This window comes from Saccopteryx leptura, chromosome 1 (assembly GCF_036850995.1).
Source record: "Saccopteryx leptura isolate mSacLep1 chromosome 1, mSacLep1_pri_phased_curated, whole genome shotgun sequence".
In the NCBI taxonomy this organism is placed as follows: Eukaryota; Metazoa; Chordata; class Mammalia; order Chiroptera; family Emballonuridae; genus Saccopteryx; species Saccopteryx leptura.
Genome location: NC_089503.1, coordinates 210,760,107 through 210,775,242, shown reverse-complemented (window position 1 = coordinate 210,775,242; position 15,136 = coordinate 210,760,107). Strand labels below are relative to the sequence as shown.

Sequence of the window (15,136 nt, the reverse complement as noted above, 5' to 3'; positions counted from 1 at the left end):
TAAGCAAGCAAAATCACAGGTTATAAAAATGGTATAAAAAGGGAAAATATATAAGAAATTCCACCCCCCATGGTACTTTTTTTCACTTTAGTTTTGACGACTACAACTGTCACTCATCTTGCCATCTTCAGTCCTTTCTGTGTTTATTCTCTCCTGCCAAACTAACCTTTCTACAGCACAGATAAAAGAAAAAAAAAATCCACCCTCCATCCTAGAAATTTAAAGAAGTTTCTCTTTCAGGTCAGATTCAAAATTTTCAACCTAAAAACTTTTACACCAAGGATCCTCAACAGAATAGTAAAATATATATAGAATGTCTAGGATAGCATGTATAACTAAGAATACATATTTAATATTATAAAATTTTGCTTGAAAAATAATTGTTTTCACAATATGAATGACTAAAGTAAAGCTTGACAAAATCCTCTCAAGTGGTTGGAACATGGTTTCAAAAAGCCTAAGACACACGACCCTTTATGATCCAGTCGCCATTACCCACCTTCCCATTCCTCCCACTTTAATCACCTCTTGAACACTGGAACACCTTTTAGCTGCCTCTACTCTTTTTTTAAAATTAATTTTAATTTATTGCATTTACATGAATTCAAGTGTCCCACTGAATATAACATCACCCCCCCCCCCAGCTGCCTCTATTCTTCACCTCCTGAAAATCTAGCCTCCAGGAGTACTATGTCCACTGAGAAGAACCCAATTATATAAATCATGGCAAATAACAAATAGAGTATATGCAATCATTAAAAATGATGAAAAAATAGGCCCTGGCCAGTTGGCTTAATGGTAGAGCGTCAGCCTGGCGTGCGGAAGTCCCGGGTTCGATTCCCGGCCAGGGCACACAGGAGAAGCGCCCATCTGCTTCTCCACCCCTCCCCTCTCCTTCCTCTCTGTCTCTCTCTTCCCCTCCCGCAGCCGAGGCTCCACTGGAGCAAAGATGGCCCGGGCGCTGGGGATGGCTCCTTGGCCTCTGCCCCAGGCACTAGAGTGGCTCTGGTGGCAGCAGAGCGACGCCCTGGAGGGGCAGAGCATCACCCCCTGGTGGGCAGAGCTTCTTCGCCCCTGGTGGGCAGAGCTTCTTCGCCCCTGGTGGGTGTGCCGGGTGGATCCCGGTCGGGCGCATGCGGGAGTCTGTCTGACTGTCTCTCCCCGTTTCCAGCTTCAGAAAAATACAAAAAAAAAAAAAAAAGATGAAAAAATATCTACAACAGGCTTATTAATTAATACTCTGCTTACCCTTTTAGTTTCTGGTTACTCCCAACTCACACACTTTTTACTGAAAGTGATACTTTTTTAACATGCTATGACATTTTATGTAATAGGCAGAAATGTTCTGTATATACTTGTAATGAGTATCTTCCTCCTTAAGACTTAGTTCCCCAACAGCAAGCTCCCTATGGTTTCTTAGTCTGTACTATGCCAGGGACCTGTTAAGCACTTGAAAATCTAAGAGCTTCAGCACTTAAAATTATATTTGCCCACAAAATAGGCAAGACATTATCTGATAAAAAACAATATATTTAATAGGCCTTACCAGGTGGAGGCACAGTGGATAGAGCATTGAACTGGGACGCAGAGGACCCAGGTTCGAAACCCCGAGGTTGCTGGCTTGAGCCTAAAGGTCTCTGGCTTGAAGCCCAAGGTCGCTGGCTTGAGCAAGGGGTCACCGCTCTGCTATAGCCCCTTCTCCCCATCATGGCACATATGAGAAAGCAATCAATAAACAACTAAGGTGTCGCAACGAAGAATTGATGTCTCATCTCCCTTCCTGTCTTTCTGTCCTCCTCTCTGTCTGTCTCTGTCACAAAAACATACCAACCCCCCCCCACTATTTAATAAATAGCAACCCACAATTTTTTCCTCTGTCCTCCCTCAGACATTTGTACTTGTTCTTACCCTCATACCTCCCTTAATAAAATAAAATGTATCCAGTATAGTAATTAGCTTGATCAAGGACTATGTTAAGCATCATTAAGTCTTTACAACATCACCAGGTTGTTCTGATTGCCTTAATTTTACACATGAGGAAATTAAGCCCTAAGATCACTAAGAAAGAAGCAGAGCTGGGATTCAAACCTAGTGAAGCCTACTCCTATACCTGTGCTCTTAATCAGTGCACTATATGCCTCGAATGTTCCTTAGTGTACTGTATATCCCACTCTAAATTTATGATCATGATGAAGGCTGCAGGGTGCCTTGTTTTTAAGCATGGGAAAAACTTTCACAGATATTTTAAAAGGCAAGTCCATTTATCTGAAAATAGGTATGTTAGAACATGGCAGATATGTAAAAGTGTCCCCTGAATGAAGGCAGTTGCTGTTATTAAATTCAAGAAAGAATCATCTCCTCTGGAGTTGCATGGTAAGAGGAATATAAAACTGTTGATTCCCAAACTGCTGCCTTAGCTTAAGACACCCCAATCTCAAAAAGGATACACACATGACTCTTCAAGTCATTTCTCAAACCTCTACGAACCAATTCATAAGCTTCTTCCTTTTTACCCAAACAGTTCAATGTTAATCCTTTCATAGCCAGGGTTTCTAGTTTTAAAAAAATACAAAAAGGTAGGAAAAAGAAATAAATAAACATTAAAGACAACTAATAAAAAAGGTCACCATAATCTCAAAAGCAAATGTTACATTACTGTATGAACTAAAGATTATTGGGAAATTTTCCAAAAAAATCAACAAACCAAGTTAAATCACATTTCTATCTATACTCTAAGACTCCTTAGGGTTTTTTTTTAAGATAAAAGATACAAAAATGCATTAATACCTAGTAATTCATATGCTAACAAAATATAATGGCTCTATTACTGCTCTTTAGGGGGAATTCTAAGAAATGACCTTACAAAATTACTCCTTTAATGTATGAAAAACTTTTATCATGAAATAGAATTTACTTCTTTAAACCCAAATTACATAAAAAGTACAATCACTGTTCAATGATTAAAACATAATTTTAAATACATATACATTTCTTATTTGCATAAATCTTATTACTTTACAATAAATCTTTAGGATACTATTAAATATATAAGTAAAAGAAGACATCAAACTGTCACAACCAACAGATTAAAAGAAAGAGTTGGGGGCAATATTAAGATTTCAGAAAAGGAAAAACAAAAAGATTTCTAATTTTATAACACATATTTTAGGAAATACATAGCCAAATTAGCAAAGCACTGTAGAAAGTAGTCTTTTGTTGTCAAGTAAGTAAAATCTATTCTTACAACTTTTACCAAACACCTGAAAATGCCTTAATTAATAGAAACCCAGGTTGCGAAGAAAAACCGTATTATGTACTGTTAAAAAATATTTTCAATTAAATTACAAAATTTTATATGCAAACTGATTTCAGATATGTTAAAATACAGAGAAACAGCATTTTAGAAAAATGAAATTTGGTACTCTGCAAAACTAAAATTCTACCATTACATTAATAAAAGTTACATGACCAGGATGAATATTTTAGAAATGAATATAAACAACCTAATATCCAGTTGGCCAGTAAAAATATTTTTTAACAATCTTAAAAATAGTTATTATTTTAGCATAAGTATGTAAGAGTAAAGAAAGCTAACAGAGAATTTTACTCTCTCCCTCTTCAATACTAGGAGAGCATTAATTAATTACCAAAGAGCCATATTTCCCAATTGTACAAATCAGACCTGTGAAAGCTTATTTTTCCTTTGCCTTGTCACAAGTTTGGCTAAACACTCTCCCCTTACTCTACAAACACATCTCACCATCCGGTCTTCTACCCTTACACAAACAAAAGCCAAAAGGCAAAAAAACCGTTCAGAATATTACCATATACAAATCAAGCGTTAAATATGACAGTCTTGAAAGACTAATTAAGAAACAATGCTAAATAAAAAGATGTTGCTTTGCCTGACCAGGCGGTGGTGGCACAGTGGATAGAGCATCGGGCTGGGATGCGGAAGACCCAGGTTCGAGACCCCGAGGTCACCAGCTTGAGCACGGGCTCATCTGGTTTGAGCAAAAGCTCACCAGCTTGGACCCAAGGTCGCTGGCTCAAGCAAGGGGTTACTCGGTCTGCTGAAGGCCCGCGGTCAAGGCACATATGAGAAAGCAATCAATGAACAACTAAGCTGGTATAACGTGCAACGAAAAACTAATGATTGATGTTTCTCATCTCTCTGTTCCTGTCTGTCTGTCTGTCCCTGTCTATCCCTCTCTCTGACTCTCTCTCTCTGTCTCTGTAAAAAGAAAAAAAAGAAAAAAGAAGATTTGAAGATGTTGCTTATCAGGAAAGGACCAAATGGGCACTTTCTGAATAAGTTGTTATAAGGAATAAATTTCTCCAGCTCAACCAAAATTCTAAAGCAAAATGGTCTTACAACATCTTAAATAAATTTATTTATTAAACTTAAACATACTTGTCCTAGTAGGTTTTTCTGCCTTTCCTACCACATTTTCAAAATAGGAATAAATCAGAACTCAAGTATAATGTATTATCATTTCTTGACACTAAATTTAAAATATATGAGTCAAGAAGAAGAAGGTCCATTCTCTTTGAAAAACAGTTAAGGCAGCTGGGAATGACAGAACCCAAACAAGTGAGGCGAGACAAGTTAGCAAAGCCTTATCTACTTATGCTTACAAGTGTATGGTATTTAAACTTACCTCCATGCTCTGCAAATTTGGGATTAGAGAGGATCTGTTTACAGAATTTCAATCCATTTCTATACTGTTTATGTTCATAACATCTCTGTCAAAACAAACAAAAAAAGTTTGAGTTTAACAAGAAATGCAAAACGTTTAAGTTAAATGCTAAATTTTTATTCTGTTAAATACAACAGAATGATCAAATTTTATTTCCATATTCTCCTAAACCCCACTAAAATGCCAGCAAAAAAAAAAAAAAGAAAAGAAAAAAGTTCATATACAGAGAGTAAAGGTAAAATAAAGGGACAGACTACGGTTCGAAACCCTGGGCTTGCCTGGTCAAGGCACATATGGGAGTTGATGCTTCCTGCTTCTCCCCCTTCTCTTTCTCTCTCTGTCTCTCTCTCTCCTCTCTCTCTCTCTCTCCTTTTTAAAATGAATAAATTTTAAAAAAAAGGGACTATAGACTAGGAAAAAATAAGAAAATCAGTACTGCACTCCAAAAGGTCTAATAAGAGTTATATAAAGTGAAATGTAAAAAAGTAAAAGAGTAGAAATTACAGTTCAAAATAACATTTTTTAAAATAAAATTTTCTTTTTAAGTGAAGGAAAGAAGTCTCTCAAACTGCAAAGGGACAAACAAGTGTGTGCCAAATAATGAAGAAAAAAAGACTCACACTGTGGCATACCATAACGAAATTTCAAAGCCTGAAAAGAAAGAAAAAGTCCTCAAAAACCTCCTGCAACAGCCTAACCAGGCAGTGACACAGTGGACAGAGCATTGACCTAGGATGCCGAGGAACCAGGTTCCAAATCCCAAGCTCACCGGCTTGAGTGTGGGTTCACTAGTTTGAACGTGGGGTTACTAGCTTGAGCATGGATGGGGTCATAGACATGACCCTATGGTCACTGGCTTGAGCAAGAGGTCACTGGCTCAGCTGCAGCCCCCACCTCCACCCTGATCAAGACATGTATGAGAAAGCAATCAATGAACAACTAAAGTGCTGCAACAATGAGTGGATGCTTCTCATCTCTCTCCCTTCCTGTCTCCCTTGCTTTAAAAAAAAAAAAAAATTCCAGAGAAGGGGGAAAGAAAGCCACATAAGAAAGACATGTAATCATAATGACCCTGAACTTTTATTCCAAATAACAGAATATTGTTTTTTTGTTTGTTTGTTTTTGTTTTGTTTTGTTTTTCTGAGACAGAGAAAGGGATAGATAGGGATAGACAGACAGGAACGGAGAGAGATAAGAAGCATCAATCATCAGTTTTTCGTTGTGACACCTTAGTTGTTCACTGATTGCTTTCTCATATGTGTCTTGAACGCAGGCCTTCAGCAGACTGAGTAACCCCTTGCTTGAGCCAGCGACCTTGGGTCCAAGCTGGTGAGCTGTGCTCAAACCAGATGAGCCTGCGCTCAAGCTGGCAACCTCAGGGTCTCGAACCTGGGTCCTCCGCATCCCAGTCCAACGCTCTATCCACTGCGCCACAGCCTGGTCAGGCGAAATAACAGAATATTGTTGAATGCCATAAAACAACTGAAAACAGCCGGAAAAAGCTTTCAACCTAGAATTTTATATTCAGCTAAATTATCAATCAAGTATATAAGTAAAGTGACATTTTAAGGCTTCTCTGAAAGCTAGAATTTTATTTCTATGTACTCTCCCTAAGTAGGCTATTAAAAAAAATCAAAACAAATTTAACAAGATGACATGAACTTTAACAAGTAAGAAATCAAATGCAGAAAAAAGAACTGAAGAATGACTACTCCAAAATGAAACAAGAAGCCAAGGGCCACCATGGAATAAATGGTGGGAATAGCAAGGGAATAAATGGCACTGCATGTATATAAATAAGTCATAAAAGTTGGTAACAGTAAGAAAGAAAAAACATACCCCAAAGGAAGTTATCCTAAAGGCTTGTTAACAAACACATTAAAAAACATCAAAACCACAATGGTATACTATTAAATTTAATTAAAATAAGTTAGACAATATCTAATGGTTATTTTTATTTTTGAGAGAAAAAAAGAAAGGGAGAAAAGCGAGAAACATCAACTCACTGTTGCAGCAGTTGTTCATTGATTGCTTTTCATATGTGCCTTGACCGTGGGCCTTCAGCAGACTGAGTAACCCCTTGCTCAAGCCAGCGACCTTGGGCTCAAGCCAGCGACTTTGGGCTCAAGCCTGTGACTCCATACTCAAACTGGTGAACCCACACTCAAGCCAGCAATCTCAGGGTTTTGAACTTGGGTTCTCAGAGTCCCAGGTTGACACTATATCACTGTGCTACAAACTGGTCAGGTGAGTTTAACAAATTAAAATTAAAAACCAAATTCTACTTTCTTGAATGAGATGATAATACTATAGCACTTAGCTTCTTATTTTATCACATTTCAGAACAGTAATTAAACTTTAGTTTCTAATGATTAAATTCTCAATTAATGAAAGTTGGCATTCTTCCATATTATATTTATACTCAATGCCATTAACCCAATTATTTCCTGTCATTGTGACCTGTAAAAATAATTCAAAATGACATACCTCTCCAAATAACTGCTAAGAATCCATTCTCGCCTGACCTGTGGTGGCGCAGTGGATAAAGCATCGACCTGGAAATGCTGAGGTCGCCGGTTCGAAACCCTGGGCTTGCCTGGTCAAGGCACATATAGGAGTTGATGCTTCCAGCTCCTCCCCCTTTCTCTCTCTCTGTCTCTCCTCTCTCTCTCTCTCTCTTTCCCTCTCCTCTCTAAAATGAATAAATAAAAATAAAAATAAAAAATTAAAAAAAAAAAAAAAAAAAAGAATCCATTCTCCCTATCAAGAATCAGTGTTTAAGGAAAGACACATCAATTTCTTTTTTTACTAAAAGCACTACAAAAACAAGTCACACATTACAAGTAAGAATAGAGGTCTCACACTTTAACAGAAAAAGTAACAACAGTTCAACTTAGTTTATCTCATAAATTTTCCTCGAAACTTCTGCTCTTGCCCCAAGGAAAAATGTAAACAGGGTTAACAAGAAAAACAGAAAACAGAGTATCATATTCCATTCAACAATTTTTTCCCCAAACATGTAAGGCCAGATCTATGTATATAATTCAACTTTAACACAAATTTTTCTTTAATTAAAATGGAATCTTATAAAAGCAGTCTTAAAATATAATAGAAGATATAAGAAGTTCTTTGTTGAACCATTCAAAAGATGTAGATGGACTGACCAGGTGGTGGCGCAGCAGAAAGAGTGTCAACCTGGGATGCTGAGGAACCAGGTTCCCAACCCCATGGTCACCAGCTTGAGCATGGGCTCAACGACATGATCCCATGGTCACTGGCTTGAGCCCAAAGGTCGCTGGCTTGAAGCCCAAGGTTGCTAGCTTGAGCAAAGGGTCACTGGCTCAGCTGGAGACCCCTGGTCAAGGCAGATATGAGAAGCAATCAATGAACAACTAAAGTGCCACAACTAGGAGTTGATACTTCTCATCTCTCTCTTTTCCTGTCTCTCTCGCTTAAGAAAAAAAAGAATAGATGTACAAAATTTAAAAAATAGGTTTATTTGCTTGTTTTTTAAAAATCCCATGTAACCACTATTACTAAGCTCCTCCTACAGAACTATGTGGGAAGAAGGTATCATGACGGGATTATTTTTTAATTGATTTTTAGAGAAAGAAAGGAGAAGGGGGGCAATAAGGGGAGGGAGAGAAACACTGATTTGCTGTTCCACTTATTTATGCTCTCACTGATTGATTCTTGTATGTGCCCTAACCAGGGATCAAACCCACAACCGTGGCAAATTGTGATGACCAACTGAGCTACCTAGTCAGGGCCTCATGACAAGATTCCTAATTCTTAACCAAATCTATAGGCTTAAAGTAAATTTTAGGTAACTTACTTTTATTTAGAAGAAGAGGGGTACAAAATACTACATCTAGTATTAAGCAAAGATTTCATATTCAATTCATTTCAAACAGGGTTTGTAAAATGACATGGTAGACAGACATTTAAGTTCTCCACAGAGAATCATCAATTAAATAAAAATATGTCGCCCTGGCTGGTTGGCTCAGCGGTAGAGCGTCGGCCTGGTGTGTGGGAGTCCTGGGTTCGATTCCCAGCCAGGGCACACAGGAGAAGTGCCCATCTGCTTCTCCACCCCTCCCCCTCTCCTTCCTCTCTGTCTCTCTCTTCCCCTCCCGCAGCCAAGGCTCTATTGAAGCAAAAATGGCCTGGGCGCTGAGGATGGCTCTGTGGCCTCTGCCTCAGGTGCTAGAATGGCTCTGGATGCAACAGAGCAACGCCCCAGAGGGGCAGAGCATTGCCCCCTGGTGGGCATGCCGGGTGGATCCTGGTCGGGCGCATGCCGGAGTCTGACTGCCTCCCCATTTCCAGCTTCGGAAAAATGAAAAAAATTAAATAAAAAACAAAAATAAAAATATGTCTACAATCCCATCTCTGAAACTCATATTTGGGGGAGTTCTTAACATTTCAGTATTGTTAATTAGAGTTTCTTTTACTTTAGAATAAATGCCATAGTACTCTATTTGCCCTCTTGCCTATAACATGGGCATATGTTAATTCAAAATTAAATGTAAGAATTTCAACATACAGTAGACTATTATCTTTTATTAGCAATTAGGTTTTAACACTGTGCTATAGAAACAGTAAAGCAGAACAGGATATAATTAAAATAAATTATTCAAATAGATTTTTTAAATCCCATGTGCTAGATATTGGCATTTTATACCCTAAGACTCTTGCTTCAGAATGTATATAATAACTGACAACTAGATCGTGCCTCTGCTAAGCGTGAAAGTAGTAAGTATAAAATAACTATTTTCAACTGTTGAATGAGAGCCAACATAGGCCTGTGATCACAGATCCATACAGACCACGGCAGTCTCACTGATCTAAGCAGGCACCTGAGTTAGAAACTACTTGACTGGCTGGAATCTGTGGCACAGGGCACCAGAGAGAACTGGGCAGAGACGAAGCCTCAGAAATCTGGACAGGAACCTTTGGTGAAATAGTCAGCTGAGCAGGTGCACTGCAGGATTCTACTGAAGCTGGGCAAAGAACAGCTACCAGGCAGCAGGAGCTGAGCAACTACTGGTGCTCATACACGGCTGGGAGACCTCTGAGTTCCTAACATTCAGTTAGAGAATTTGTTAAGACACTCCAGGATTCAGCAGAGACCCAGAAATGACACACCCTAAAAAAATAAGGCTAATTTATACCCACTTTTATTAAACCTTAAAAACAAGCCCTGAAAAGAACAAGCTAATGCACAAACTAACTTTCAAAAACAAAACTATTAAGACAATAGGAACCAGACATTCCATAATATTCAGAAACAGGAAAAAAAATTTTGACCCATGATCTATATACAAAAATAAAAAATAAAGGAAAACCAATCAGCAGACTCAGAAATAATCATGGAAATAGCAAAGACTTTAATAGTTATTATTATGTAATGTTAAAGGACTGAAAGGAAACCGTGGATACAAGAAAAAAAATGGAAATCTCAAGAGAAAAACCTTAAAAAATGAAAATTGTAAAATAGAAAAATGCCAAAAATGAAAAGTTAACCATATGGTCTTAAAATATTAGACATTGCAGTGAATTTGAAGTCAGTGCAGTAAAAATAAAACCACTGCAGAGGTGGACGGAGCATCGACCTGGAGTGCTGAGGTTACCGGTGAGAAGTCCCAGACTCGCCCAGTCAAGGCACATATGACAAGCAATCAACAAACAACTACAGTGAAGCAGCTATGAGTTGATACTTCTCACTCCTCTACCCCTCTCTCCTCTCTGTAAAATCAGTAAATAAAATCTTTTTTAAAAAAATAAAGAAAAGGAAGCTGACGGAAGATTTAGGATTCCTGCAGTGGAACTCTGTTAAAGGAATGCATAAGCTACAAATTCTGACACCAGGGATGGAACAAAACTCAATAAAATTCAAAGTACATATGTATAATTGAGAGGCAGCTACCAGTAAATTTGAAGAGAACAGTGAAGTGGCCATGGGGACACAAAAACAAATGTATAATAATTTCTCAATTATATAAAACCTGAAATGTAAATTATTTTCAAGCAAGCTCTAATATTTTCAAGCATAGCACACAAAAAGCAAAAATAAATACCTTATAGAATAATGCTGCCCCCTAGTTTCTAAACACTCCACAAATCCTCACATACAGGCCAGAAAATGCAGCAAATAAAATCACCCACAGGCCCTGGCCGGTTGGCTCAGTGGTAGAGTGTCGGCCTGGTGTGCAAGAGTCCCGGGTTCGATTTCCGGCCAGGGCACACAGGAGAAGCGCCCAGATACTTCTCCACCCCTCCCCCTCTCCTTCCTCTCTGTCTCTCTCTTCCCCTCCCGCAGCCAAGGCTCCATTGGAGCAAAGATGGCCCGGGCGCTGAGGATGGCTCTGTGGCCTCTGCCTCAGGCACTAGGATGGCTCTGGATGCAACAGAGTGACGCCCCAGAGGGGCAGAGCATTGCTCCCTGGTGGGCATGCCGGGTGGATCCCGGTCGGGCGCATGCGGGAGTCTGTCTGACTGCCTCCCCGTTTCCAGCTTCGGAAAAATGCAAAAAAAAAAAAAAAGAAAGGAAGAAAAAAGAAAAAAAAAACCACCCACAGCACTATAAGTAGATGAGACAACTAAAAACTCCAATTTATATGTAAGTACATAAGCATCTAAGACCAGAAGCACCAATGGGTACTGTCCAAAAAGTAACACAACAGGGTCCTAGTGGTGACTGAACACACGTAATATTAACTAGGATTCACCCTGAGGAGAGGGCCACTTGTTGAGAGAAGCACTACTGACAGACATGAAGGATGAGCATGCTGGCTACTAAGGGAGTCAAAAGGAAGACACTTAAAAGTCTGTACGATGAAAGTTGGCAGTTTTAGCAAGGCACAGCTTTGGAGGAAGAGGCACCTTAGGGGAAGAAGTGTCGCTTGAAGGATTGTGGAGAAGGAGGCGTCTGAAGATAAAGACCCTACTAAAACAAGATAAAACAACTGTGTGATGGGGGGGAGGGTGGAAGGTGCTGTATTTATTTAAAAACTGCATTTCACTGTAGCAACAAAAGAGGGTGCTCTTGAACCAAGAGACTAAAGAACCTTCATTGAAAAATTAATCATCTTTATTATAGGTCCAGTAAAATCCATCACAAGTAACCTGAACAGAAAAAAGAACCCAATATCCATATCAAGCTACTTATGCAGAATTTAAAAAGTGAAAAATTTTTGACAGATGAAAACTTACCAAAAATCCTAGTGGTAAAAGAAAAGATGTAACACAACACACTATCATGAATTAAATCTATTTAAGTAACAAATGCAGACATAAAAGAATACCCCAAATCAGATATTTAAAATTTAAAAGAATAGACTAACAATAGGAAAATCTAAAACAGGAACAGGCTGAACTTAAGAAAAACATAAAATCATCTTGGAAATAATGACTATAGTATAAGCTATGTAATCTCAAGAGAGACGAAATAGAAATGCTTCTCAAAAAATAAAGAATTGAAGGAAAATAAACATAAAAGCAAGGCAAAAGAAGAGCCCATACGCAAAGAGCACTGAAGAATTAAACAACAGAATACTCAAAACTATAATTCTTAAAAAGAAAAACACCCTATAATTCCTGAATTAAAAGAAAACATCAATCTGGAGGGTATTATGCTAAGTGAAAGAAGTCAGTCAGAAAAGACAAATACCACATATTTCACTTATATGTGGAATCTAAAGAACAATATAAACAAAACAGAAATAGACTCACCGATACAGAGAACAGGTTGAGAGTAACCAGACAGGAGGGAGACTGGGGGACCCGGTGGAAAACGTGAAGAGCTTGAGAGTACAGATTGGTACTTACAAAATAGCCATAGGGATGTAAAGCAACGCTAGGAAATATTGCCAGTAATATTGTAATAACTATATATAGTGCCAGGTGGGTACTGGAAATATCAGAGGAACACTCTGTAAAGTATATGACTAACCAACATGCTGTATGTACACTTGAAAATAATACATAATAATATTGAATGTAAACTATAAAAAAAATTTTTTTTGGACAGAAAGAGAGGGACAGATACAGACAGACAGGAAGGAAGGGAGAGAGATGAGAAGCATCAATTCTTCGTTGCTGCTCTTTAGTTGTTCAGTGATTGCTTTCTCAAATGTGCCTTGATGGGGGGGGGGGCGACTACTACAGCAGAGCAAGTGACCCCTTGCTCATGACAGCGATCCTAGGCTGAAGCCAGCAACCTTAGGCTTCAAGCCAGTGACCTTTGGGCTCAAGCCAGCGACCATGGGGTCATGTCTATGATCCCACGCTTAAGCCAGCGACCCGTTGCTCAAGCTGGTGAGACTGCACTCAAGCCGGTGATTTTGAACCTCGGGGTTTTGAACCTGGGCCCTCCATGTCCCAGTCCAATGCTCTATCCACTGTGCCACCACCTGATCAGGCCAAAAAAATTTTTTTTAATCAATCTACATTCTGAAACCACATTCCAAGGAAAATGTATCCAGATGGAGACATTATTTTGTAAAACAATTCAATTTCACAGATAATGAAAAAACCCTTTGAATCTCCAAAAAGAAAGATCAAGTCAACTAAAAAGAAAAGCAAATTGGCATCATCAGCAACATAGCAGCAAGACGACAGAAAGGCAGTATTTTCAAGAAACTTTAAAAATATGTTATTCAAGAATTTTATATCCAGCCAAGCTGTCTTTCAAATATCAAGCCTATAAAAAAGCTGTTATAACATGTAAGAACTCAGATTTTCACAAGCATTGCTGAGGAAGCTCTACTAAACAATAAGCTTCATCAAATCAAGAGATAATTGGGAAAATTTCAGCGAAAGGTCTGTTGGTGAATATTAACTATATTTAATTATAGAACTAAGTCTAAAACAAAAGGTATGACGGTGGAAGAATGTTAGGTAAAATGACATGCTCTCACAAAAGAAGTTATTTTTATAGCATTTAAAAGTCAGAAGAGACAGAAAAAAGTAAAGTAAGCTCATTAACTGCCTCACACATAAGAAAATGAGACTCGATGGATTTAAATTTAAAGTTGACATATCTATTAGAAGCCTAAATTTAAAAAAAAAAGAAGACTAAAGGGAATTTTTAAAAGGTATATACATAACCTGACCAGGTGGTGGCGCAGTAGATAGGGCGTTGGCCTGGGATGCTGAGGACCAGGTTCTAAACCCCAAAGTCATATAGCTTGAGTGTGGGATCATAGACATGATCCCATGGTCCCTGGCTTGAGCCCAAAGGTCGCTGGCTAGAAGCCCAAGGTCACTGGCTTGAGCAAGGGGTCACTGGCTCGGCTGGAACCCCCTGTTCAAGGCACATATGAGAAAGTAATCAATGAGTCTGACCTGTGGTAGTGTAGTGGATAAAGCGTCGACTTGGAAAGCTGAGGTCACCGATTTAAAACCCCTGGCTTGCCTGGTCAAGGCATATATGGGAGTTGCTTCCTGCTCCTCTCCTCCCCCCTTTTCTCTCTTTCTCTCTCTTTCCTCTCTAAAGAAAAAATAAAATAAAATAAAAATTTTTTTTAAAAAGAGAGAGAAAGCAATCAATGAAACATTAAGGTGCTACAACGAAGAACTGATGCTTCTCATTGCTCTCCCTTCCTGTCTCTTTAAAAAAAAAAAAAAAGTATATATATAAAGGTAACTGAAACAAAAATTTGAGCCTTCCAAAATACCAAAAATATTTTAAAATAAAAATACCAGCCTGACCAGGTGGTGGTGCAGTGGATAGAGTGTCGGACTGGGATGCAGAAAGACCCAGGTTCGAGACCCCGAGGTCACCAGCTTGAGCGCGGGCTCATCTGGCTTGAGCAAAGAGCTCACCAGCTTAGACCCTAGGCCCCTGGCTCCAGCAGGGGGTTACTCGGGCTGCTGAAGGCCCGCGGTCAAGGCACATGTGAGAAAGCAATCAATGAACAACTAAGAAGTCGCAACGCGCAACGAGAAACTGATGATTGATGCTTCTCATCTCTCTCCGTTCCCGTCTGCTGTCTGTCCCTGTCTATCTCCGCCTCTGTAAAAAAAAAAAAAAAAAAAGACCAAACAGAATATAAGACACATGGCATGGCTCCTGACCAGGTGGTGGCGCAGTGGATAGAGAGTTGGACTGGGATGCGGAGAATCCAGGTTCAAGACCTTGAGGACGCCAGCTTGAGCGTGGGCTCATGTAGTTTGAGCAAAGCTCACCAGCTTGGACCCAAGGTTGCTGGCTTGAGCAAGGGGTCAACTCGGTCTGCTGTAGCCCCACAGTCAAGGCACATATGAGAAAGCAATCAATGAACAACTAAAAAAGTGCCATAACGAAAAACTGATAATTGATGCTTCTCATCTCTCTCCCTTCCTGTCTGTCCCTATCTATCCCTCTCTCTGACTCTCGCTCTGTCTCTATAAAAAAAAAAAAAAGACAAAAAAACAAACAAAAAGACACATGG

The 15,136-nt window shown here is 39.1% G+C and overlaps 1 protein-coding gene across 3 annotated transcripts in view; it reads right to left on the bottom strand.

The window, feature by feature from the left end:
- The window catches only part of NAA15 (N-alpha-acetyltransferase 15, NatA auxiliary subunit), a 72,580-nt gene that overhangs the window by 43,600 nt on the left and 13,844 nt on the right, over positions 1-15,136 (bottom strand). For 2 of the 3 annotated variants that reach the window (XM_066385365.1, XM_066385357.1), the window contains exons 2-3: positions 4,662-4,746; positions 2,448-2,552 (exon numbers count right to left, since the gene is read on the bottom strand). In XM_066385365.1, the coding sequence (XP_066241462.1) occupies positions 2,448-2,552; positions 4,662-4,746 (190 nt within the window). Of the gene's footprint in view, positions 1-2,447; positions 2,553-4,661; positions 4,747-5,320; positions 5,352-15,136 lie in introns of all 3 variants that reach the window. The other variant, XM_066385374.1, reaches the window with a different exon arrangement.